The sequence below is a fragment of the Mesoplodon bidens genome (assembly GCF_964165515.1).
Source record: "Mesoplodon bidens genome assembly, chromosome: 20".
NCBI classification, from domain to species: Eukaryota; Metazoa; Chordata; class Mammalia; order Artiodactyla; family Ziphiidae; genus Mesoplodon; species Mesoplodon bidens.
In genome coordinates, this window is record NC_138181.1 from 19874024 (window position 1) to 19900597 (window position 26574).

At 46.2% G+C, this 26574-nt stretch overlaps 1 protein-coding gene across 5 annotated transcripts in view; it reads left to right on the forward strand.

The window, feature by feature from the left end:
• Window positions 1–1582: 1582 nt before the first annotated feature.
• The window catches only part of MFHAS1 (multifunctional ROCO family signaling regulator 1), a 127623-nt gene continuing 102631 nt past the window's right edge, over window positions 1583–26574 (forward strand). For all 5 annotated transcript variants that reach the window (XR_014014122.1, XM_081221169.1, XM_081221171.1 and 2 more), the window contains exon 1: window positions 1583–4674. Coding sequence is in view for 4 of the 5 variants with exons in the window: in XM_081221169.1 (XP_081077295.1) it covers window positions 1677–4674 (2998 nt within the window). In the remaining variant the exon portion in view is untranslated. The remainder of the gene's footprint in view (window positions 4675–26574) is intronic.

The window sequence follows — 26574 nt, forward strand, 5'->3', positions numbered from 1 at the left end:
ATCTGGGATTCACCTGGCCCCGGGAGCGTCCTCCAGTTACAGGATGTACCATCCCAGGCTGGATAACCGTCACTGGGGCATATTTCCAGCTTGAGGTGCTCAGTCACTCTCTTTGAAGAGACAAACGATTACTACTGCACCGAATTTGGGTCCCCAAATGACAGCAGCAGCATGTGTAGGGGAGAGCCACGACTGTTAACTGGTGCATTTAACCAATTAAATTCGGCTGTGTGTCTCAAAACAATTTGCTTCATTATTAACCAAGCTGGAGGCAATGATGGAGGTGATATTCGGAGGCCTGATAGATTTCAAGGTTTGAGTAAATTCTGAAGAAATTATTTACTTAGTATAGATGTGATCTCAAAGAAACTTCCTCAAATAGTAAACAAACAAATAAAAAAATAAACCTTCAAGTTGAGCATTGGGCTGCGACTTTTGCTTGAAATAGCTGCCATTTTCTTAAACCTACAGCATAACAAGTACCATAGAGTTGGGGCTATGGTATTTGTTTTCCGGGGCTGTTGGGAGGATGAATGGGATACTCCAGATAAAACGGTGCGTGGCCCCACCCCCACCCCCAATCAGGCCGGTGAGGAGCCTGCTCAGAGCCTTCTGTCTCTGTCGGTCTGGCACAAAATAGGGCCTCAATAAATATTTACTAAGTGCATGAACGGTTGCCTGCTTTTCTCCTTTTGTTTAGTCACACTCTCCTTTTAAGCTCCTACAAAGAAACCCAGGGCCCTGCATGCTGCCAGTTCCACTAGGGTGTGGATGTAGGGTGAGAGGAAGGGGGATGAGGAATCAGTAAGGGAGGCCAGGGATCCGAAACGAGAGGGAGGAAGAGAAAGATATGCTTAGAGGCGCAGGGCCAACAAAGAGCCAGACGCAGGCGAACCCAAGCGCTCTGCACCCGGCACGGGCCCCCGGCGCGCCACCCGCCCAGCGCAGTCCACGCCGCCGGCCTGCACCGGGCGAGACGCCCTTAGCCCGCACCCGGCGCGGGTCAGTGGCCCCCGCCCCCGGGGCGGTGCCGGGAACACGCGGCGCCTCCGGCGGTCACGTGGGGGCCGCTCCGCCGGGCGGCGCTGCTGCTTCCCGATTGCAGCCTCCCAGTGCCGGGGACGCGGCGCTCGTGCTCCCGCCGGAGCCTGGGGAAGCGGAGAGTAGGAGGCGGCCCGGCCCTGCGCCCACAGGATGCCCGCCGCGGAGCCGGGCGCCGCCGTCCTCGTGGAGCTGGCGGAGGCGACGACGCTGCGGGCCGCGGGGCCGCGGCGGCAAGGGTAGCGGGGCCGGAGTTGGCCCCGAGGCGCCGAAGGCGGGCGGAGTGGGAGGAGGAGCGGCAGGCATCCTCCGCGGCGCGGCGGGCGGGCGGCGGCCCTGCTGCCCCGGCGCGCCCCTGGCCCGGGAGCCCGGAGAATGCGAGCTGCGCTCCCCGCCGGCCGCCGCCTCCCCCCGCGCCGTGTGCCCGGCGACCCCCGGAGCTGCTCGCGTCGCCGCCGCCCCCCAGCTGCGGGCGCCCGGCCGCTGGCTGCGCTAGGACCCGCCGCCGCCGGTCGCCGAGGGCTGGTAGGAAGGGAGGAGCGGGAGCGAAAGGGCCCCGGAGACTGGCGCCCGCCGGGGCGCAGCGCGGTATGTAGCTGCGGGCTCCCGCGCGAGGGTGTCGGCCCGGCCCCGCCATGGCTGGGGCGGACAGCGGGAACCTGAAGACGGTGAGGCTGTGGCGGGACGCCGCCCTGCGCGCCAGGAAGCTGCGGAGCAACCTGCGCCAGCTCAGCCTCAGCGCGGCCGGGGGCTGCCCGGGGACCGACCAGCTCGACTCTCCCGACGCGCCCCAGCTCGTGCTGCCGGCCAACATCGGGGACATTGAGGTGCTAAACCTGGGCAACAACGGCCTGGAGGAGGTGCCCGACGGGCTGGGCTCGGCGCTGGGCAGCCTCCGCGTCCTGGTCCTGCGCCGGAACCGCTTCGCCCGGCTGCCCCCGGCGGTGGCCGAGCTGGGCCATCACCTCACCGAGCTGGACGTGAGCCACAACCGGCTGAGCGTCCTAAGCGCCGAGGTGGTGAGCGCCCTGCGCGAGCTGAGGAAGCTCAACCTCAGCCACAACCAGCTGCCCGCCCTGCCCGCCCAGCTGGGCGCGCTGGTCCACCTGGAGGAGCTGGACGTCAGCTTTAACCGCCTGGCGCACCTGCCCGACTCCCTCTCCTGCCTCTCCCGCCTGCGCACCCTCGACGTGGACCACAACCAGCTCACGGCTTTTCCGTGGCAGCTGCTGCAGCTGGCGGCCCTGGAGGAGCTCGACGTGTCCAGCAACCGGCTGCGGGGCCTACCTGAGGATATCAGTGCCCTGCGTGCCCTCAAGATCCTCTGGCTGAGCGGGACCAAGCTTGGCACCCTGCCCAGCGGCTTCTGCGAGCTGGCCAGCCTGGAGAGCCTCATGCTGGACAACAACGGGCTGCAGGCTCTACCCGCCCAGTTCAGCCGCCTGCAGCGACTCAAGATGCTCAACCTCTCTTCCAACCTCTTGGAGGAGTTCCCTGCCGCGCTGCTGCCCCTGGCTGGTCTGGAGGAGCTCTACCTTAGTCGCAACCAGCTCACTTCCGTGCCGTCCCTGATCTCGGGCCTGGGCCGTCTTCTCACCCTGTGGCTGGATAATAACCGGCTCCGCTACCTGCCTGACTCCATCGTGGAGCTCACGGGCCTGGAGGAGCTGGTCCTGCAGGGGAACCAGATCGCTGTGCTGCCAGACAACTTTGGCCGGCTCTCCCGGGTGGGCCTGTGGAAGATCAGGGACAACCCGCTGATCCAGCCCCCCTACGAGGTCTGTATGAAGGGGATCCCCTACATCGCAGCTTACCAGAAGGAGCTGGCTCATTCCCAGCCGGCGGTCCAGCCCCGCCTCAAGCTGCTCCTGATGGGCCATAAAGCTGCAGGAAAGACCCTGCTCCGTCGCTGCCTCACCGAGGACAGAGTGGAGGGGAACCAAGGAGGAGGGGACAAAGAGAAGAGCCACCCGCCTTCACCTCCCCCCGTGAGCAAGGGCATCGAGGTGACCAGCTGGACAGCGGATGCCTCCCGGGGCCTGCGGTTCATCGTGTATGACTTAGCCGGGGATGACAGTTATGAGGTGATCCAGCCCTTCTTCCTCTCCCCGGGGGCCCTTTATGTGCTGGTGGTGAACTTGGCCACCTATGAGCCGCTCCGCTTTCCCACCACCGTGGGCTCCTTCCTGCATCGGGTAGGGGCGCGGGTGCCTCACGCCGTGGTGTGCGTTGTGGGCACGCACGCCGACCTCTGCGGGGAGCAGGAGCTGGAGGAGAAGTGCCTGGACATCCACCGCCAGATCGCCCTGCAGGAGAAGCACGACGCCGAGGGGCTGAGCCGCCTGGCCCAGGTGGTGGATGAGGCGCTGGCCCGGGACTTTGAGCTCCGCTCCGCCAGCCCCCACGCAGCCTACTACGGGGTGTCCGACAAGAACCTTCGGCGGCGCAAGGCCCACTTTCAGTACCTGCTCAACCACCGGCTGCAGATCCTCTCCCCCGTGCTGCCCGTGAGCTGCAGGGACCCACGCCAGTTACAGCGCCTGCGGGACAAACTGCTCTCAGTGGCCGAGCACCGGGAAATCTTCCCCAACCTCCACAGAGTACTGCCTCGGTCCTGGCAGGTGCTGGAGGAGCTGCACTTCCAGCCCCCTCAGGCGCAGCGGCTCTGGCTCAGCTGGTGGGACTCGGCTCGCCTGGGCCTGCAGGCCGGCCTGACCGAGGACCGGCTGCAGAGCGCCCTCTCCTACCTGCACGAGAGCGGCAAGCTGCTCTACTTTGAGGACAGCCCGGCCCTCAAGGAGCACGTCTTCCACAACCTCTCCCGCCTCATCGACATCCTCAACGTCTTCTTCCAGAGGGATCCTTCCTTGCTGCTGCATAAGCTGCTCCTGGGGACCAGCGGCGAGGGCGAGGCTGAGAGCCGGGGTGAAAGCTCCCCGCTGATGGCGCCGCCTGCTCCAAGCCAGGATGCGCTCCGGGCCACCCAGCTCCATCATTACGTGGAGGGTTTTCTGCTGCATGGGCTCCTGCCGGCCCACGTCATCCGGCTGCTGCTGAAGCCTCACATCCAGGCTCAGCAGGACCTGCAGCTTCTGCTGGAGCTGCTGGAGAAGATGGGACTCTGTTACTGCCTCAACAAAGCCAAGGGCAAGCCTCTGAATGGGTCCACGGCCTGGTACAAGTTCCCGTGCTATGTGCAGAACGAGGTGCCCCACGCGGAGGCCTGGATTAACGGGACCAACCTGGCCGGGCAGTCCTTTGTGGCTGAGCAGTTGCAGATTGAATATAGTTTTCCCTTCACCTTTCCACCCAGCTTGTTTGCACGCTACAGCGTCCAGATCAACAGCCATGTGGTGCACAGGTCGGATGGCAAACTTCAGATCTTTGCATACAGAGGGAAAGTCCCTGTGGTGGTGAGTTACAGACCTGCCAAGGGGGTCCTGCAGCCGGACACCCTGTCCATTGCCAGCCACGCATCCTTACCGAACATATGGACGGCATGGCAAGCCATAACCCCCTTAGTAGAGGAACTGAATGTCCTACTTCAGGAATGGCCTGGACTGCACTACACCGTGCACATTCTCTGTTCTAAGTGCCTTAAGAGAGGGTCACCCAATCCACACGCTTTCCCAGGTAAGAGGGGAGAGGGATGTGTCTCTCTTGTGGTATGTTTTAAGATGCATTTGGGGAAGATATTTGTTTCTCCTTTGGCAGACTGTTTGCTTAACCTCGCTGGCTCCCCAGGAAAGCTTTTCAAGGTAAATAGAGGGGGATTTGGGGACAAGCAAAAGGCAGTAAGTATGTGAGCAATATGAATACAGTCACCAGTATCATGTATCGTACTCTTCTAATAGAAAGACTCAAACTTCTAAAGTGGGTTCCAGTCAAAACATTTCGGATTTCCTTTTCCCTCTTCCCAATTCAGCCCACCTTTCCTGGAAGGAAATTTCAGATGGTTGAACAGAAGGTGAGTGGTGTCTGATGCCGAGCCCTGGGCTATAATGCTTATTAGACACATGTCGAAGGGGTGCTCTGAGTTTGAGATGTCTAGTCTCATATTCTTTTGTTTAAGTTCAGAGTGTGACCATAATGCAGAAATTATTGCTCCTTTTTCTTAAGAAATTCCAGAGAAGAACGTTTCGTAATCGGGGTGAATGATAGATTAGTAAAGACAAAAATGTCCGTCTGTAAGGCATGACTCAATCCTGGGATCACTGTTTTACCCACTGCACTCTAGGGCATGAAAGAGAGATTACTGAAATCTCTAAGGGGAGTTTTTTGGGTATTTCTTGGTAATTTTGTGCTTTACCGACATCTTAAGGCCCAGTTTTTGGTTGTTAGAGAGTGGAGCTTTATGGAGGTGCTTTGTAAGAGATGGAAGGGACAAGAAACTGACACGAGTTTTTGGGTTTTCGTTGTTTTTATTTCCTCTTTTGGGGAGTGTTTTCCAGCAGACTTTTTTTTTTTTTTTAAACTGTTTCAGGTGAGTGGGAGAATTCCAGGACTGGTAGGATTTTTTCAGGGCTGGTTAATTGGTATCCTAAGTGTCTATTTGGGAATGGGTCCATTTCTTCACCCTTTGGAACTCTTCTCTAAACAGCTCTGATTTTTGTGAAGCAGGCTTAGTTAACATTCCAAGTGTCCTAAGGACAAACCCAATAATAGCATCACTACCAGTTTCTCCCCTCGGTCCCCCACCTCTGGGTACATTGAGGGGGGTGATGAAATGGAAGACTGTACGCCACTGTCATCTTTGTCCTAGTCTGAATGCTGCTCGTAATAGTACCGGGAAGGAACTGGACACCAATATTTCCGAAGGTAACATGTCCCCGTTGCCCTAGATCTAGGCTGAGTTTAATTCATCAGCTGAAAAAAGCCACCATATCCAGTTACCAGTCAATTAAGCCGTCCATTCTGTATGATTATCTGGTGTCTCGTCACAGTTCGAGACTTGGTAGCCCTTTCAGTTTGTTTTATATTTGCCATTGTCTTTATTCATGAAAGCAAAATTCTTCTCTATTGTGCCACTAAATTGAAGAAAGTGGTTGAGAATTACATATTCACAGAGCAGATTATTGAAGGAGCTGCTTAAAGCCAGTTCTTAACACAAAGATGGAGCATTAATAAAACTGGTGTTATTAACAACAAAGGGAACACATAGGTTATTGAACAAGTAAGGATCTGTGCAGAGGAATTCGAAGAACTTTGAAGAGTAAACAATGAGGCTGAATTTTTTTTCCTAAGCTCTTTATTTTTTACCAGTCATAAATTCCACAAACAAGCTGTCTCCAGATGCAGAGACAACCCCATTCTCTTGTTATTGTTTTGCCTTTTTGTCTTTCAAGGAGGTTCACCTGGTTTGAAATCCAGGCTCTAGGGAAGAGGTGGCTTTTTCAGCGTAAAAAGCAATTATATGATTGAAAATTGTCAAATTATCTTACGTAGTGAGTAGGAATAACTCATCAGCTGTTTTTATAATATGGACTGTAGGTTTCTGTCTTGTTTATGGTCAGAGAAAGAAATTATCTTTTTTGCTTCGTTCAGGATTGATTTCTTCCAAAAGCAGCAGAGGGTACAGAGTAGTGGGAAAAGATGATTATAGTACATTTATTACATTAAGAAGACAAAGAAAAAACCACATTTTCCTCTTTCATAATTTTCTGTGATAGCCATCATTTGTTAGTATTTGTCACAATTCTGAAAGATTTGAGAAGAGCTAAGATAATGAAAAGCTAGAAGGTGATGTAGGAACAAACGTATAACGTTGGGTGTTCAGTTAGTGAGGGCATACATTTGAAAATACGCTGGAGGAGTCCCTGGATTGTTAAAATATATTGTAACTCAGCAGAAACCTTTGAATCTCTTGGTAGCCTTTTGTTTCTTTAAGAAGTCATTTTGCTTTTTAGAGACATGAAAAAAGTTGGTTACTTAGTTTTACATTTTATTAAAGTGTCTCCTCTTGTAAACTAGCAATTTTATATACAATGGTGAAAAAACACTGGCTGTTAAATTTGTTTCAGCTTCAAGACATTAAGATTAAATAGGAAATTAATCAAAGTGTCTCGTTTGATTTTATACGGAAGAAACAAAGTTGCATTATTATCTTAAAAAGTTTGTGTGTGTGTGTGCAAAAAGCCCATTTTGGCCCTGTCCCTGTGGATGGGACATTGAATTTTCTGGCCTGAGCTGCACCGAGGTAGTTGGCCTAGGGAAGTATAACGCTAGATTTCTCTTTTCTTATTTTGATTTACAGGAGAAATGCAACGTTTTGGAAAATCCTTAGTCACCAGGCCACTTGTTTTGAAAAGTTCTTGTAAGAAAGATCTAAGCACCGTGTCAGAGAGGTCACCTGTTTGTTTCATTTGAGATAAACGGGTTGAGTGATAAGAGAGGCTTTTGGAAACTCAAAGAAGGCCCATGAGGCAGCCTACATGTCAGGTGTGAGTCTTTGCCTACTTTCTGCAACGACTTTACTGCCGGCACCTGACAGCCAGGCTTCCTCCTCCTTAACGAGGGAACTCCGTGGAATGTTCTTGGCCTTGAGTAAGTTTCTTCTTGCGGGATATTTATCTATGCTCGCGTTCTTTTCCACCAACATGACATCTAAACCAGGAGAGCTGACTGCTCCTGAGGTTGGATAATGTGTGGCCTACGGATGTAAGATGTGGAGGTAGGGACGGAGGTCCACAGCGAGATTCTAGTGCTTTGCTATCCATTTCAGTATTTGAAAGGATGCTGTGTGTTTTTAAATTGGAAGAGTGCATCTTGGTGAGTTGAACTTGGGCCGCGTGTGATTTTTCATGAAATACCCTACTCTTCACATTATTCAAGGTCACTCTTAAGAATAATTAGAAAGCGCCCCAGAGCAGTAGGCAGCGAATTGGAAGATGATCTTTTATATATTTGATCCCTTTCGTTCACTCAGTTGCTCAGCACCCTGCCGCTTCTCCCTGGTCAAGTGCCTCTTGTCCTTGTTTAATTTCTTACACACTCTGTACCTCTCTGAAGCCCTCACTGAATTTTGCCTTGTTCTGTGGCTGTTTGTGTAGGTCATAATATCTCTTTGATTAGCTTGTTCACTTGCTTCCTCCAAGCAAGAAACATGCCTGAGGCTTTGCAGCTTCTGTAAGAGCCTCTCAACTGTCTGCTGGATGATTGGTCTTTGTGAGAAATCTCTTTTTCGTTTTCTTTGATAGCCACATACTCTGTCAGATTCCCAGGTGGTACTCTTGTAGTCATCTCGCTTCGTCCTGTGTCCCAGCTTCCCTCCCCCACACTTGGCCCTCTGGTGTTCTCATCGTGACTGTATTACTGGCCTTGCCCTTGAATGGGCCCTTCACTTTGACCACTGAAGCAAAGCAAAATTCTTGCCTTGTTCTATCTCAGTTTTAGAGTTCCTGGAATTTGAGCATGACCTAGTTGCTCAGATTGAATTAGTCATTGTTTTTAATTTTGCAAAGGTTATTAAATATCTTTTTGGTTTGGCTTTATTAATACGGATGCCGCTCGGCTTCTGTTTTTGTGGAGAGTCCTCTTTGAACTCTCTTGGGCTTTGTTTCATAGAAACATCAAAACCTTCATCATGCAGTGGACGAAAGAAACTCCCTGCATAACAGAATTCAAAGACTTGAGAGGCCTTTGGAGTGTTCAAATTATTTTGAATGTTAGGTGCCTCTTCTTTAAACTCTAGAATGAACTCTCAAGTCCATCCCTGCACAAGTTTAGAATTTCCTAGAGAAAGTATTTTTTAATTTGTTAACAGACATTTTGTGTCGTCCTCTGCCACCTGCTCGTCTTATTCTCCAGGAAACCTCACCTAGTTTAGTTCTTACTCATTTTCTTCATCTGAGCACCTAGAACATGTATAGGGTGTACTTCACAGGGTTGTTTTGAGCATTAGGTGAGAGACTGTGTCGGGGAAAGCAGTTACCCCCCATGTCTGGAGGAAGTGAGGGGCTTCTGCCCCGTGTACCAGAGGGGGGCCGTGGTGGGGATGGCTGATATGGGAGTGGACATTTCTGGTTGATTTCTCCCTTCACCCACCAACTTGCTTCTCTCCATGAGAGTCTTTTGATTAAGGATCTGACCATCCATCCATCCATCCAGGAGCATTTTTTTTTTTTAAATGCAGGGGACCAGTAGTGCTGGTCTCATCTCTTGCCCTCTCTTGTCCGCTGCAGCCGAGGCCCTCCTGGGCCCGGGGCTGGGGAGGAGAGTTGTTTGTGTTTCAGGCTCTGCTTGGGGCAGGCCCAGCCAGGCCTCTGTTCCCCTGGCTCAGCTGCTCTGATTGTAAAACCAGGTGTCAGGTTGCTGTCAGGTTTACTGCCCTCTGGGGGCTGGCTACCTTCACTTCAGTGGGGAGGGCTGTGGAGGCCTCATTTTGGCCTGCCTTCCCCAAACCTGCTCCGGCACTCGTGAAGCTGACCCTCGGATCCCCATTTAGTGCCTCGAGTCTGCAGGGCCTGTAGAACCCAGAGTGATTGACAGACATCTCAGACAGCCGCGGCATACGTACGATGACATGTCTTTCTTGAACCACCAAGACGCTCTCCGTGAAAGGTGTGGCAGTTTGCTCTGCAGTTGTACCCTCACTTCTCTGAGTTCTAATGTCTCATGTGATGCCACACCGCGCCCTGGACGGTGCCTGGCACAGGGCTGAGCAGGTGGAAGGGACTCAAAGTGGATTGGTTATTTTTTAAGAACTCAAGAAATTCTACTGTTTCTTAATTGATTCCTTGGCAGAGTGGTTTTTTTTAGGTTGCTTGTGATGTTTTTTATCTCAAAGTGTGCACTTTAAGAGAAGCGTGTATAATTTTCCCATGGGATTTTTCTGCCACATCAATCCCTGCCCTCTGTGTACATCCTCCTGACTCTTACAGAGATGGGGGAAGGGCGGGCGAGGGGCAGCTTATCCGGATAAAGGTGAGTGAAGCGTGGAAGTTGGCTACAGAAAGCTTCCACCACCTGACATCACAGTCGCTCTCCTTGAGGCAGTGGGCACTCCCCTCCCTCCTGTCTCATAGCTCTTTCTTTCTTTCTTTTTTCTTTTTCTTTTATTTTTTTTGGAATTTTGGAATTTTATTTTTTTTATAGAGCAGGTTCTTATTCGTGATCCATTTTTTTTTTTTTTTTTTTTTGCGGTACGCGGGCCTCTCACTGCTGTGGCCTCTCCCGTTGCGGAGCACAGGCTCCGGACGCGCAGGCTCAGCGGCCATGGCTCACGGGCCCAGCAGCTCCGCGGCATGTGGGATCATCCCGAACCGGGGCACGAACCCGCGTCCCCTGCATCGGCAGGTGGACTCTCAACCACTGTGCCACCAGGGAAGCCCTCGTTATCCATTTTATACATATTAGTGTATACATGTCAGTCCCAATCTCCCAATTCATCACACCATCCCCGCCTACCCCCAACCCCCCGCCACTGGCCACTTTCCCCCCTTGGTATCCATACGTTTGTTCTCTACATCTTTGTCTCTGTGTCTGGCCTGCAAACTGGTTCATCTGTACCGTTTTTCTAGGTTCCACATATATGCGTTAATATACGATATTTGTTTTTTCTGACTTACTTCACTCTGTATGACAGTCTCTAGATCCATCCACATCTCAATACATGACCCAATTTCGTTCCTTTTTATGGCTGAGTAATATTACATTGTATATATGTACCACATCTTCTTTATCCATTCATCTGTCAATGGGCATTGAGGTTGCTTCCATGACCTGGCTATTGTAAATAGTGCTACAATGCACATTGGGGTGTGTGTGTCTTTTTCAATTATGGTTTTCTTGGGGTATATGCCCAGTAGTGGGATTGCTGGGTCATATGGTAATTCTAGTTTTAGTTTTTTAAGAAACCTCTATAGTGTTCTCCACAGTGGCTGTATCAATTTACATTCCTTACCAACAGTGCAAGAGGATTCCCTTTTCTCCACACCCTCTCCAGCATTTGTTGTTTGTAGATTTTCTGATGATGCCCATTCTAACTAGTGTGAGGTGATACCTCATTGTAGTTTTGAATTGCATTTCTCTAATAATTAGTGATGTTGAGCAGCTTTTCATGTACTTCTTGGCCATCTGTATGTCTTCTTTGGAGAAATGTCTATTTAGGTCTTCTGCCCATTTTTGGATTGGGTTTTTTTTTCTAATATTGAGCTGCATGAGCTGTTTATATATTTTGGAGATTAATCCTCTGTCCGTTGATGCATTTGCAAATATTTTCTCCCATTCTCCGGGTTTTCTTTTCATCTTGTTTGTAGTTTTCTTTGCTTTGCAAAAGCTTTTAAGTTTCATTAGGTCCCATTTGTTTATTTTTGTTTTTATTTCCATTACTCTAGGAGGTGGATCAAAAAAGACCTTGCTGCGATATATGTCAAAGAGTGTTCTTCCGAAGTTTTCCTCTAAGAGTTTTATAGTGTCCAGTCTTACATTTAGGTCTCTAATTCATTTTGAGTTTATTTTTGTGTGTGGTGTTAGGGAGTGTTCTAATTTCATTCTTTTACATGTAGCTGTCCAGTTTTCCCAGCACCACTTATTGAAGAGACTGTCTTTTCTCCACTGTACATCCTTGCCTCCTTTGTCATAGATTAGTTGACCATAGGTGCATGGGTTTATCTCTGGGCTTTCTATCCTCTTCCATTGATGTATATTTCTGTTTTTGTGCCAGTACCATATTGTCTTGATTACTCTAGCTTTGTAGTATAGTCGGAAGTCAGGGAGTCTGATTCCTCCAGCTCCGTTCTTTTCCCTCAAGGCTGCTTTGGCTATTTGGGGTCTTTTGTGTCTCCATACAAATTTTAAGATTTTTTGCTCTAGTTCTGTAAAAAAATGCCATTGGTAATTTATCTGTAGATTGCTTTGGGTAGTATAGTCATTTTCACAATATTGATTCTTCCAATCCAAGAACATGGTATATCTCTCCATCTGTTTGTACCATCTTTAATTTCTTTCAGCAGTGTCTTATAGTTTTCTGCATACAGGTCTTCTGTCTCCCTAGGTAGGTTTATTCTTGGTATTTTATTCTTTTTGTTGCAATGGTAAATGGGAGTCTTTCCTTAATTTCTCTTTCACATTTTTCATCATTAGTGTATAGGAATGAAAGAGATTTCTGTGCATTAATTTTGTATCCTGCTACTTTACCAAATTCATTGATTAGCTCTAATAGTTGTCTGCTGGCATCTTTAGGATTCTCTATGTATAGTATCATGTCATCTGCAAACAGTGATAGTTTTACTTCTTTTCCAATTTGTATTCCTTTTATTTCTTTTTCTTCTCTGATTGCCGTGGCTAGGACTTCCAAAACTATGTTGAATAATAGTGGTGAGAGTGGACATCCTTGTCTTGTTCCTGATCTTAGAGGAAATGCATTCAGTTTTTTACCATTGAGAATGATGTTTGCTGTGGGTTTGTCATATATGGCCTTTATTATGTTGAGGTAGGTTCCTCTATGCCCACTTTCTGGAGAGTCTTTATCATAAAGGGGTGTTGAATTTTGTCAAAAGCTTTTTCTGCATCTATTGAGATGATCACATGGTTTTTATTCTTCAGTTTGTTAATATGGTGTATCACATTGATTGATTTGCATATATTGAAGAATCCTTGCATCCCTGGGATAAATCCCACTTGATCATGGTGTATGATCCTTTTAACGTGTTGTTGGATTCTGTTTGCTAGTATTTTGTTGAGGATTTTTGCATCTATATTCATCAGTGATATTGGTCTGTAATTTTCTTTTTTTGTAGTATCTTTGTCTGGTTTTGGTATCAGCGTGTTAGTGGCCTCATAGAATGGGTTTGGGAGTGTTCCTTCCTCTGCAATCTTTTGGAAGAGTTTGAGAAGGATGGGTGTTAGCTCTTCTGTAAATGTTTGATAGAATTCACCTGTGAAGCCATCTGGTCCTGGACTTCTGTTTGTTGGAAGATTTTAAATCACAGTTTCTATTTCATTACTTGTGATTGGTCTGTTCATATTTTCTATTTCTTCCTGGTTCAGTCTTGGAAGGTTATACCTTTCTAAGAATTTGTCTATTTCTTCCAGGTTGTCCATTTTACTGGCATAGAGTTGCTTGCCAGTCTGCAGTCTGCAGTGTCTGTTGTAACTTCTCCTTTTTCATTTCTAATTTTATTGAGTTGAGTCCTCTCCCTCTCTTTCTTGGTGAGTCTGGTTAATGGTTTATCAATTTTGTTTATCTTCTCAAAGAACCAGCTTTTAGTTTTTTTGATCTTTGCTATTGTTTGTTTCTATTTCATTTATTTCTGCTCTGTTCTTTATGATTTCTTTCCTTCTACTAACTGGGTTTTGTTTGTTCTTCTTTCTCTAGTTCCTTTAGATGTAAGGTTAGATTTTTTATTTGAGATTTTTCTTGTTTCTTGAGGTAGGCTTGTATTGCTGTAAAGTTCCCTCTTAGCACTGCTTTTGCTGCATCCCATAGGTTTTGGATCATTGTGTTTTCGTTGTAATTTGTCTCTAGGTATATTTTGCTTTCCTCTTTGATTTCTTCAGTGATCTCTTGGTTATTTAGTAACATATAGTTTAGCCTCCATGTGTTTGTGTTTTTTACGTTTTTTCCCCTGTAATTGATTTCTAATCGCATAGTGTTGTGGTTAGAAAAGATGTTTGAAATGATTTCAATTTTCTTAAATTTACTGAGGCTTGATTTGTGACCCAAGATGTGATCTATCCTGGAGAATGTTCCATGTGCACTTGAGAAGAAAGTGTAATCTGCTATTTTTGGATGGAATGTCTTATAAATATCAATTAAATTTATCTGGTCTATTGTGTCATTTAAAGCTTGTTTTTCCTCATTAATTTTCTGTTTGGATGATCTGTCCATTGGTGTAAGTGAGGTGTTCAACTCTCCCACTCTTGTTGTGATTTCCTCTTTTATAGCTGTTAGCAGTTGCCTTATGTATCGAGGTGCTCCTATGTGGGTGCATATATATTTATAATTGTTATATCTTCTTCTTGGATAGATCCCTTGATCATTATGTAGTGTCCTTCCTTGTCTCTTTTTAAAATAAATTTATTTATTTATTTATTTCTGGCTGTGTTGGGTCTTCGATGCTCTATGTGGGCTTTCTCTAGTTGTGGCGAGCGGGGGCTATTTTTTGTTGCAGTGCGTGGGTTTCTCATTGCAGTGGCTTCTCTTGTTTCAGAGCATGGGCTCTAAGTGTGTGGGCTTCCGTAGTTGTGGCACGTGGGCTCAGTAGTTGTGGCTCGTTCTAGAGCTCAGGTTCAGTAGTTGTGGCAGTAGTTGTGTAGTTGTGGCACACGGGCTTAGTTGCTCTGCGGCATGTGGGATCTTCCTGAACCAGGGCTTGAACCCGTGTCCGCTGCATTAGCAGGCAGGTTCTTAACCACTGCGCCACCGGGGAAGTCCCCTTCCTTGTCTGTTGTAACATTCTTTATTTTAACGTCTATTTTACCTGATATGAGTATTGCAACTCCAGCTTTCTTTTGATTTCCATTTTCATGGAATATCTTTTTCCATCCCCTCACTTTCAGTCTGTATGTGTCCCTAGGTCTGAAGTGGGTCTATTGTAGACAGCATATATACGGGTCTTGTTTTTGTATCCATTCAGCCCGTCTGTGTCTTTTGGCTGGGGCATTTAATCCATTTACATTCAAGGTTATTATTGATATGCATGTTCCTGTTAACCATTTTCTTAATTGATTTGGGATTGTTTTTGTAGGTCCTTTTCTTCTCTTGTGTTTCCCACTTAGAGAAGTTCCTTTAGCATTTGTTGTAGAGCAGGTTTGGTGGTGCTGAATTCTCTTAGCTTTTGCTTGTCTGTAAAGCTTTTGATTTCTCTATAGAATCTGAATGAGATCCTTGCCTGGTAGAGTAATCTTGGTTGTAGGTTCTTCCCTTCCATCACTTTAAGTATATCATGCCACTCCCTTCTGGCTTGTAGAGTTTCTGCTGAGAAATCAGCTGTTAACCTTATGGGAGTTCCCTTGTATGTTATTTGTTGTTTTTCCCTTGTTTTCAATACTTTTTCTTTGTCTTTAATTTTTGTCAGTTTGAGTACTATGTGTCTCGGCATGTTTCTCCTTGGGTTTATCCTGCCTGGGACTCTCTGCACTTCCTGAACTTGGGTGGCTATTTCCTTTCCCATGTTAGGGAAGTTTTCGACTATAATCTCTTCAAATATTTTCTCTGGTCCTTTCTCTCTCTCTCTTCCTTCTGGGACCCCTATAATGCGAATGTTGTTGCGTTTAATGTCCCAGAGGTCTCTTAGGCTGTCTTCATTTCTTTTTTCTTTAGTCTGTTCCATGTCATAGCTCTTTCCTTCTAACTAGCCCCCTACCCTTCCTTGACATGGGCCTTAAGAAGTGGGAAAGTATAAATGGTAAGGAGAGTGAAGGTCTGATGGTGGCGATGCAGGAGAGAAGGTGTTTTCCCTGGTGTGTCCCAGCTGTTTTGCCTTCTTCCAAGTGCTCTTGCTTTCCAGAAGCTCCTTCCAGGTTTCTTGCTGGTTTGAGTTCAGGGGAGACCGTAGAAGAGTTGCTGGCTGGAACGAAGGCAGCGATGGTTCGTGTGTGCTGTACTCTGTGGTAACAGCTCCCAGACACCACTGTCAGTGGGCCTGACTGATTCATGGAGAGGGAGGAGAAAACATTTTCAGTTATTTTTGGTTTTGGTGCAGAATGCAAGAAAACATTTTCTCATTTTTCCTCCCTTGACCTAATCTCTTAGCTGCGAATAGTGATGCCTTGTTTCTTAAAGAGTAAATTAGCGAAAAACCATCAGCAAACTTCTTTCTCTTTAGCTGTCGGTTTACAGAAGGCAAGGAATACTGAAGGAGAAAGAAAGTGGGAGTGGGGAGCGTGGGAGCAGGGGAGAGGCATTCGGGTCCTGGTGAGTTACTGCAGTGGGTTTGCATGGGCTTTGCGAGCCTGGAGCCTGTTTTACCGTCTCGGGAAGAAACTTCCTGCCGTGGACTGGCAGTCCGAGGCACCCGGGCTGTCCCAGCTGTTTCCTCCGCTTTTGCAAATCTGTGCACAAGGGTGTTTAGGAGAAGGGCGAGGAGGAAAGGAAGTTGTGTTAAGTTGTGTAAGTTGTTGTGTTAAGTTGTATCAAGACTACTCTTTGAGGGTTCCCTGTTTCGGGCCTGCCTTTCTGATTTTTGGGTGGGGTGGCTTACCCAGTCTAGCCCTGCTGCTCTTGCTTCTTCCTCCTTTTTATCCAGGTGAAATTCACATACATGAAATTAACCTTTTTTTTAAAAAAATTATTTATTTATTTTTGCTGTGTTGGGTCTTCGTTTCTGTGCGAGGGCTTTCTCTAGTTGTGGCAAGCGGGGGCCACTCTTCATCACGGTGTGCGGGCCTCTCACTATCACGGCCTCTCTTATTGCGGAGCACAGGCTCCAGACGCGCAGGCTCAGTAGTTGTGGCTCACGGGCCTAGTTGCTCCGCGGCATGTGGCATCTTCCTGGACCAGGGCTCGAACCCGTGTCCCCTGCATTGGCAGGCAGATTCTCAACCACTGCGCCACTAGGGTAGCCCAACCGTTTTCTTTTAATGTAAAGGATTTTTTTTTTAATGAGTAACATAGGCAAAATTAAAGTCAAAGTTTTATTTAAAGAATTCACATGTTATGATTCCCTCCACTGCCAGTCACCTTAGTTCCTCAATGTTTGAGTCATAACCTTCAAGGTAGCCCTTTTAAAGAGAACTTTTGCTCAGAGGACAGTTGTCATATTAGTAAGTCCACAATTCTGTTTAGTTGGGATTCTTTGATCTCCACTTGAATATGGAGTTGCTTCAAAAATTCCCCACCTGTAATCTTTGGGTTCCAGTTTCTTCAAACAATTTACTTTAGGGCCCTGGAAGTTAAATTGTAGGAAGTACGTTGCTATTTTGGCAGATGATCTAAAATATATTGTTCCTTCATCATTTCTAATACTGAAAAGTTTTGTGACATCCAGTTTTCACTCACGAGCCTAGCAAAACATGTTACAGGTCTCCTTGTCACCACTGCAATAAACTTACTGTGATGGAAACAAAACCTATATCTCAATGTGGCCACATCAGTAATATCTGAACACCATGAACAGCAGTTCCCATTTGCATCTAGAATGAAGCTTGAAATGAACCATTTTACAGTGAACAGTTCCCTGACATTTAGTGTACTCACAGTGCTATGCAGCCACAACTGTAAGTCAGGTGCTTCTGGAGGGAAGGAGCCAATGAGGTTGGTGGCTTTCTTCCTGGGGCGAATGTTCTGGAATTCTTTTGCCAGACTCTTTGTGGCAACTTTCCTTCTAAGACGTGACTTGAGGAGGGATTTTTAAGCTAGGCCCTGAGGTGCCACGTTGATGAACATCTTTCAGCACAGCTGCCATGAGAATCCTCTTCCTTAGTGTTGATGAGAGGACAGAAAGCAGGACATGGAGACTTCTGGTCTGTGCTGTGCATATGTGATTTAATGGGGGGCTGACACACAAAGGACATGTAGGAGAGAAGCACAAATAAGTACTGTGTAATTACTGTCTTCTGTACAGTGCTCTTTTCCCATATAGATTTTGAGTAGAGTTCTGGAATGATTGGCAAGGCCATAGGCAGGTATGAGGGTTAAGGGGATGGGGTTGCATTGATTCAAATTAGGTTGTTACCAGATTAGACAGACAAGTGCACCATACGTTTATGAGCCGGATTCTGTCATCAATCACTGTTGAGTACCTTCTGTAAACAGAAGTCTGTACCAAACTGGGATTTTTAGGAGAATAAAATAAAATACCTGGCCGTGGTCATGAGGAGCTGAGATGGGATTTTGGTTGATGTAATTGTTGACTCTTGTACATATGGAATCTGACTGTATATGGAGAAATTCATTGCATGTTTGAGGAATGACTGGAAAAAACTGGCTTTTGATTTTCTAGAAGAAAATGTCATATGGGAAAAAATCAGGTGTAATTTTGAATTTGCTTGCCATAGTCATTCTTTTCAGTTATTTACAGTTTAGATCATTTGTTTGCAAGAAATCTCAGGCAGATCTCGAGAGGATGCTGGAAAAGGAAAAGGCATTGTTTCTGAGGATTTCTCAAAACTTCCAAAACGAATCAGCCTTTTAAGAGGAGGGAAATGCCTCCTCTTCAGGAATCTTTTACATGTTTCAGAGGCATTTATGGATTTGCTTCTGTTTTGAGAGGGACTGCCATCAGCAGGGATTTCTGAATCCCAAAGACTGCATGAACACTGCCTCCAAAGACAGTCTAAATTAAATCGGGTACTGCCATATGAAAAAGATACGGCTGCTACTTAGAGATGTCTTTGTTGAGGGACACTTTGTTGGGGTGGTTTTCTCTTCTTAGCATATTAAATGTTGCGAGAATTAAAGAGTTCATTTTCTTGGATCCTCCCCACTCCTGAACTGAAGCGTGTGATCTTAACATTGTATTTGTACTGTGTTACACTAGTAGTGAATTTGGAGGTAGTAGGACACGCCTCCCTTTCTTTCTTTCTTTCTTTTTTTTTTTGAAAAGAGGATGTTTAAAAAAAAAAAAGGTAATGGAGAAGGAAAATATAAAATCAAAAAACTATTTCTCCTGGGTACTGTTGTTTTATCAACTTTATTACTGTTTCCATGAGATTCTTACTTTTCATGCCATAGAGGTTATTATTGTATTAATCATCAATCAGTCGTTCTAAGGGTATAGGGTTGGGAGAAAATATGATAATCGGTGACACTGTTGAGTTCCTGTCATGTTCTAGAGACAGTACTAAGTGCTTCTTACGGGTGATCTCACTGAATCACCCCAGCAACCCTAGGGGGTCGATATTGTCATTGTCCTGACTTTCAGGGGGGAGAAATTGAGTATCAGAAAGTTTAGTTGGGCTTCCCTGGTGGCGCAGTGGTTGGGAGTCCGCCTGCTGATGCAGGGGACACGGGTTCGTGCCCCGGTCTGGGAGGATCCCACATGCCGCGGAGCGGCTGGGCCCGTGAGCCATGGCCGCTGAGCTTGCACGTCCGGAGCCTGTGCTCCGCGACGGGAGAGGCCACAGCAGTGAGAGGCCCGCGTACCGCAAAAAAAAAAAGAAAGTTAAGTGAGTCCCCCGGAATTAGAACACTCTGGGATTTCAGCCCCGACCCTCTGACCCTCCCCACTGTCCTGCTCTGCCCCTCGGGGTCAGGTTGCCCACTACCCTCCAGGGTACGCAAACTCACCTCTGTCCCCCTCTTTCCTAGACGTCCGTTCTGTGTCACTGCGTGCTGTTCACTGTCTCAGTGTTGGACATACAGGGTCTGGTAAGGCATGGGACCTGCCCACGCAGAGGTCAGCAGAGGTCATGGTCAGGTGCCAGCGAGAGGTATGGTCTCAGAGAGGGGTTCCTGAAGGGGCTGCATTGCAACTGAGTGTGATTTCCAGTCCCCGTCAATCGCATGGAGAAGCGGGGAAGGGTATTTCAAATTAGAATGTCTCTTAAAAAGGCGGAGGGCGTTCAGTTAGATCAGCAGGCCGTGCCTGGGGATGGGTGTGTGTGCACAAAAGCAGTTAGCAGTTGTCATAAAGAAGAGGCTTCTTGATGGTAAGTATCACTTATGGACTGGTCAGAGTTTGCCAGTGGCCACTGCTGGCCCATGAACTAGAGTTTTGGGAGCATTGTCCTAGCTCATTCCTTGTCCATCAGGCAGGGCTCTGTCGAGACCATGGAGGGGATTTACGGCTCAGAGAGCTGAAGGGTGGTTTCAGATGATTTGCTCAGACTCACGATCAAGTTACTGTCGGGCTGACAGGGCACCTGTCCTGTGTGATCCCCGGCTAAGCGTGCCCTGGTCCGGTTCTCTGCGTCTGAGTCCAGAGAGAACACGCACGTTGGCTGCTCCCCCAGCCAGATGGCTGCATGCCTCTGTGATCGCTAGGAATGTATCCAGAACATCGATTTTCCTGACTTGAAATCTTACCATAACAGATCCTGCAATAAAGGCGAATTTAGCTGTAACACAATTAGCATTTTATTGTGGACTAGGTTTCCCTGTCTTTACTTTGGGCTTTCTTGTGACACCACAGACTGACTGCAAATACTGTTTTCTTAATTAATTTTGCACTGATGGAACAGCATATTTTATGCACTTTGTTTGTTCGGACTCCACTTACCACGGTGTGATGGCGTTTTCTTGTGCCTTTCATCATAACACCACTGGAGTTTGTCTTCCCCTGCTTCTCAGTTTATCAAAATATACTTAGTTACATTTTAGTTGAAATTCTAGGAGGTGCAAGATATTAAAAAAACTTTGTTTTGTTTATATTTGCTTAATATTTTGACTTGAAACACTTGGAATTTTCTGTTGCATTTTAAAATGGAAGCATTATAATATAGTGGTTATTTGCAAGGGCTCTTGAGATTCTGCTGGGTTCGAATCCCTGTTCCACTTGTTAGCTGTGTGACTTTGGATGTCATAATAGTTTCTGTCTCATAGGCTGGCCCTGCATGTTGAGTTAATACAAGTAGAATGCTTTGAACAATGCTTGACGCATGGCAGGGGTCCCTTAGGTATTAGCTGCTGCTGCTGCTGTTTCTACCATTATTCCAGAAAGCACAGGTCTAAAGATCTATTTGGAAATCTGATAAGCTTATGGATAAAAGTCTTTTTTCATAGGAGTATAGTACAGTGTGATTCCTATTCGTGAATACCTTATGCTTTTTTCAAGATGCATTTTTCCCATTATTAATACATTTACAAACTTGGAGTATAAAGGGGAGAAAAATACTCAGAGTTGGTATCTAACATAATTACACATTTTGCTCTATTTCTTTTCAGTTTTTTTCCCTTTAAGTTTAGGTTTATTAAAATGTGATAATCATATTGTGTAAATAATTAAAAAAAATTTTAACCTAAGCTACCATGAGTATGGTTTCATGTTATTAGTAGCTACACAGTAATTATAAATGCTTGCATAACAGTACATCAAGGAAATTTTTTTTTTTTTTTTTTTTTTTTTTGCGGTACGCGGGCCTCTCACTGTTGCGGCCTCTCCCGTTGCGGAGCACAGGCTCCGGACGCGCAGGCCCAGCGGCCATGGTTCACGGGCCCAGCCGCTCCGCGGCACGTGGGATCCTCCCGGACCGGGGCACGAACCCGCGTCCCCCTCATCGGCAGGCGGACTCTCAACCACTGTGCCACCAGGGAAGCCCAAAATTGGCCTTTGTTTTGTTTTGTTTTGCGGTACGCGGGCCTCTCACCGTTGTGGCCTCTCCGGTTGTGGAGCACAGGCTCCGGACACACAGGCTCAGCGGCCGTGGCTCACAGGCCTAGCCTCTCCGTGGCATGTGGGATCTTCCCGGACCAGGGCACGAACCTGTGTCCCCTGCACTGGCAGGCGGACTCTCAACCACTGCACCACCAGGGAAGCCCTCAAGGAAATTTTTACCTTTGTTTATTTAAACATTAGACACTTGAGTAGTTTCAAGTTTTGTTGTTATGAGTAATTCTGTGATGACTGTACTTCTTTATAAAAGCTCTTATTTGGGCGGTAATCCTAGAAACAGACTCACTGAGTCAAAGGCAAAGGATGTCTAAGGTTCAGTACATGCTTATGTTGCTTTTCATTTGAGGAACATTGTGCTACTTGCATAGGATGCTATTATGATTTCACTGCATTTCCTCAGCATTGGGTATCATCTTAAAAATGCACTAACAATGAATGGAAAACAATATATCACTGATAGATCAAATTTTAATTAGGGAACATCCATGTTTTCCTCTATGAATGTTGCCTAATTGTGTTGCTTCTTTCGTGAATTGTCTGATCATGTCTTTTGGGATCGTCTTATTGGTATTTTTTTTTAATCACAGTGATTTCCTATAATCATAGAGTTCAGTTTACATTAACACTTTATATATGAAAGATGATAACCTTTTGACTATCAAACTGTCAGGCGGGGAACACTTCCCTCTACCCGTTTTGGTTCTTTTGGCTGGTCTAATAATTAAGTTGACACAAGGCAGATTAAGAGGAGGAAAAAAACAAATTTAATTTCATATGGATGGGGGTGCTATAGATAGGGGACCTAAGAACTGACCAAAGCAGGCTGTTTATATACCTTTTAGATAAAGAAACAATAAATTTGTGAAGAACTGACAAGATAAACTTAGGCTTGGGTACTAATTAATGAAGAAACTAAGCAGAGTTTGTTTATACAGCCTCTCTACCTTGAATTCCCTATCTCTGGCGATAAGAATATCTCTACTTTCGGGGGCGGGGTGGGGGACAAAGGAGGGTCAGAGTGTCCTTCTTGTAGTGGCGGTTTAACTGTAATTCAAAATAATATTTCAAAATGGCATATTTTGGGGTGGTCTGTCCTGACCCCCATCATCCTTAAGGTGTTTTTGCCTTTTCGATGTTTAAAAAACTTATGATGTTTTGAAGTTTTAAATTTCATTTGATACAATGTATTGATAGCTTCCTTTGTGATTGAATGAAATACCATTACTATTTTTCTAAATACAGAGAAGTAACAGAAGGGATCACACAGTGAACCATAATTCTCTACCCATATAAGGTCTACTGACCATAAAAAAGTAATACCTGTACGTGGATGGTATATTCAAAAGCAAAAGCCCCTCTCAGCCCCCTCCCCGAGGCCCCTTTCTCCTCAGTAAACTGTTTCTTGTTATTGCTTTCAAGGAAAATAAAACATGTATTTGCAGATATTTTAACCTGAAAGAGATCATGCTGTAGTCATTGCTCCGCACCTTGCTTTTGGTCACGTAAAAGATATTTTGGAGATGTTTCCATATGAGCAGTTAGAAACCTATTGTGTGTGTGTACATACACATATAGCATAATATTCTACCAATGGATGTACTGTTTAGTTAGTCCTATATTGACAGACCTTTGATTCTTTCCAGATTATTTTATAGATTTTAAGCTAAGTTTTCCACCTTCCAGAATTTTGAGAAATACTCAATTTTATTTCCTTCAGGGTTGGTGACCCCTCTTTGTGCTCAGGACACTGTCGAGATGCAATTAGAAAAAGACAAATCTCTGAGTCAAATGGTGGGACTTAAAAAGGGGCTTGGGAATGATAAAAGCTTAACTCTGTCATTTAAAATAAGGGTAATCTTTTTAATTGGCTTCTGTGATGTCTAGTGGAATACCATTGTTTGCAGCATAATTATGCATTTGCCAGCTTAATTCATCCATTATAACATGATGTAATGTTTAGACATAGCAATAATTACAAATCTCGCATGTCTGCAGATAAATATATCACTGATCAAAATAAGACAGTGGCAGCATGAATAGTGTTGTGTCCATGGGAGACATTAATGAAAAATAATTGATAATGAACCGTATCTCATTGGCTCAAAACATTGCTTGGTAGAAACATGCCTTTCTATCCCAACTGTCATGTAGAGGCCAGTCCACCTGTACCAGTGGGGCCGTTTTCATTTCTGCCCTGTAACTAGCCCCAGAGTTCCACACCATTGTATTTTCTAGACCTCAGCTTGGTATGTTATGCACAGATGTGCCCTGGATATTTTATCCTGGGACCAGTAGCGGTCAAAATTTAAGAGATTATCTGAACTGTCTCCTTCTCTGTGTGTGTGTCATGAATAAAGAATGGGTCTAACCCAGCCCACTAAAATGTGTTTGACCTGGAAGAACAGTAAACAATTAAATCCTGGTAGAGTGGCTTGTGTGTTTAAAAGCTACTTAGTTGTGTATTTTGCCTAAAGCAAACAAAATCATCATCAGTCAGGTTCTTAGAGAAAAGAGATTGTTCACAGGGTCCAGTGAAGTATTTGGTCTTTAAAATCCTCCTTCTTATAGTAAATGTCCAAATTGGTTCAGACAGCATGGAGGCAAAGAGGGAGCCACGTTTTCTGAACATGTTATTGAAGCAGATATTGGCTGGGATGATCTTGACTCACCTTAGCTGTACATCAGCATGGCATAGCTGAGGTGCCTTTGATTCAGGGGGCTTGTTACAGGTGAATCACATGGGGAAGAGCTAAAAAGAGAGATGGGAATTTTCTAGAACGCTGTGATGCCCCAAACAGCTCACTGGTCTGCTGAGAGCTGGGCCATTTCGTGTCCAGGTTACAGAAACAAAAAGTGAGATGCAAAGCCCCTGTAGGAGGATGCATCTGTCCCCTTTGCTGACACTGCTCACCCCCAGATGGCTAGTGAGTGGCATGGCCCTGGTTGTGCCCCCCTCTAGTTTGGGGCAGGTGTTCTTTTGAATTTCTTTCTTTCATTAAGCCTCTGTGGCTATGTATGCCTTGTCCCCTCCCCGAGAAAAACACACATGCTCACCCTCTGGTTACTGTATAATGTAATGTGCATTCCCACTGGCTAGTACCTTGTTTCCATCTTTTTATTCTTGGTGTAGGGAGAAGGAAAATTCACTAGTTTTCTGGTTGGTCATTTCAGGAATTTGCCTTTGGGGCTCTTTGACCAGGCTTTCCTGTGACCACACAGAGCTTATCGGGTCTGTGTTAGCCTCTCAACCACTTCTCGAAAACTGTTGATGCCGCTGAGCCTTGACTGTGTGACAGGGTGCAGCATTAAAATCTCACCCAAATAGCATCCCAAATGATGGCGTCTTGTTGATTACCAGGGCTGTTAAAATTTTTTTGCTGAGCCAAAAAAAACAGGTGACTGTTTCCAGGAATTGAAAAGCTGCTGCACCCCCGGCCCCAGGTGTTCCATGAAGGTTGGATCACTCATGTCATCTCTTTTTACAGTCCATAAATCTTCTGATTTATTTTGCCATCTGGGATTCAAGACATGTTTATTCGTGGGGGGCTTTCCATTGAAATCAGAGCCCGCTGTCAAGCAGGAGAAAGAATCAGGAATTAGAATGGTGTGCATTGTTCTTTGTTAGAAAAGAACCCTCGTTCTCTGGTTGTAGACAAATATTTGCTTTTGCAGAATCTAGTGGTGTGTCGGTGCCTTTGTTCGCATCCATGCGACAAGCACGCTCTCTCGCCTTCTAAGGATTCAGGTGCACACCGGGCGCAATTTGATGATGCTTGGAATCTGGGTGTGTGCTACTTAAAGTACGAATACCTTTCTGCTTCCTACTCCTCTGACTTAGCTAATTTCTGTAATGGGACAGATCTTTATCCCAAGGAGTCCACATAGTTTCCTGTGGAGGGTGATATTGGAAAAAATGTCCCTTTAACTATAGCTAGAGATGAATATTGCCATGCGGCTCTCTTGTGTTGTGCTAAAGCAGCATCAGAGCAAGAGGCCTTACACCTTTTATCTTTCCAAGCCAGTGGATTAGGGAGGAAAGAAGCCTGGATCTCTGGGAAGCCACCCTGACCCTCAGTTTCTTCATCTGTGAATGAGGAGAAATAATTCTAACACTTCCTAAGCATTCGGTCTTGCTATCACAGCCTCCTCAGATGCTATGAGTATTAAATGAATTCATGCCAAGGGTCCAGAGTAGTTTTTACCACATAGTATTGGGTTGGCCAAAAAGTTCGTTCAGGGTTTGCCTTAAGATGTTACGAAAAACCCGAATGAACTTTTTGGCCAGCCCACTAAATGTTAGCTCATGGTCCCTGTTTCCAGGGGAGGAACAGGAGGGCTGAGGAACTTGGTTGGGTACATGCAGCATGTGGCAGGGCCCAGGCTGTCCTCCAGAACTTATGTTCTCTGCCACCACCCTATACTGTCTCTCAGGAGGATGATAGCTTTCCACCTGCCATAAACGGGTGGTTGGTTGAGTGAAAAATGGAATAACGTGTGAAAAGACGTGTGTTTAACTCTGCAGTGATGGACTATAAGCGTTAACTGGGAATCTATAATGACGATAGGGGGGTCCGGGGTGAATAGGCCTTGATCCCAGGAAGCTGCAGTTTAGGGAAGTGGTGCACACAGTAAATGTACAGTTGCAGTGCTATGTAATAAGTGCCAAGTTAAAAAAGATCTCCAAGGGCCAGGAGAGGCCTGAGGAGGGGAGCTCTCTGGAGTCCCATGGGTGGGGTTGGATGGATGGGAGCAGGTCTCTAGCTGAGTGGAGGTGATGCTAGAGGACTTTCTGCAAACCACCAGGTCCACTGAAGTGCGATGGAGCTGGGATGGGGAAGGGGGTCGTACAGATTAGCAGGAGCCAGTTCTTTTACGTATCAGTGCACATGCCATGTCAATACTTTTTAGCCTATCTACCTGATAAGCTAAAATTCTTGGCAGAATTCTTGGCAGCATGATATAAAGCTAAAATATTTTTATTTGATTTGATGATTTTTTTTTCCCCTAGGGTGAGAAGGACATATTGAAAGGTCAAATGGGGGAAGTGTCAAGTGTACCTTTTGTAAGACCACTCAGGGCAGTGGCATGGAAGATGGACGTGAATGGAGTGGGAATAGAGTCAGGGGGTCACTCTGAGGTCATTCAGACGTTATATGATACGGGACCCCAGGCAAGTCCCTAGGAATGAAGGAAACAGTCCAGGATGTTAATGAGGTTCTCTCTGCCTGGCTGGGAGATCTTGGGCAAGCTAAGTACGTCTCTGGGCCTCACTTTCCTGTCAAGCTAAGTACCTCTTGGGGCCTCACTTTCCTGGCATGTC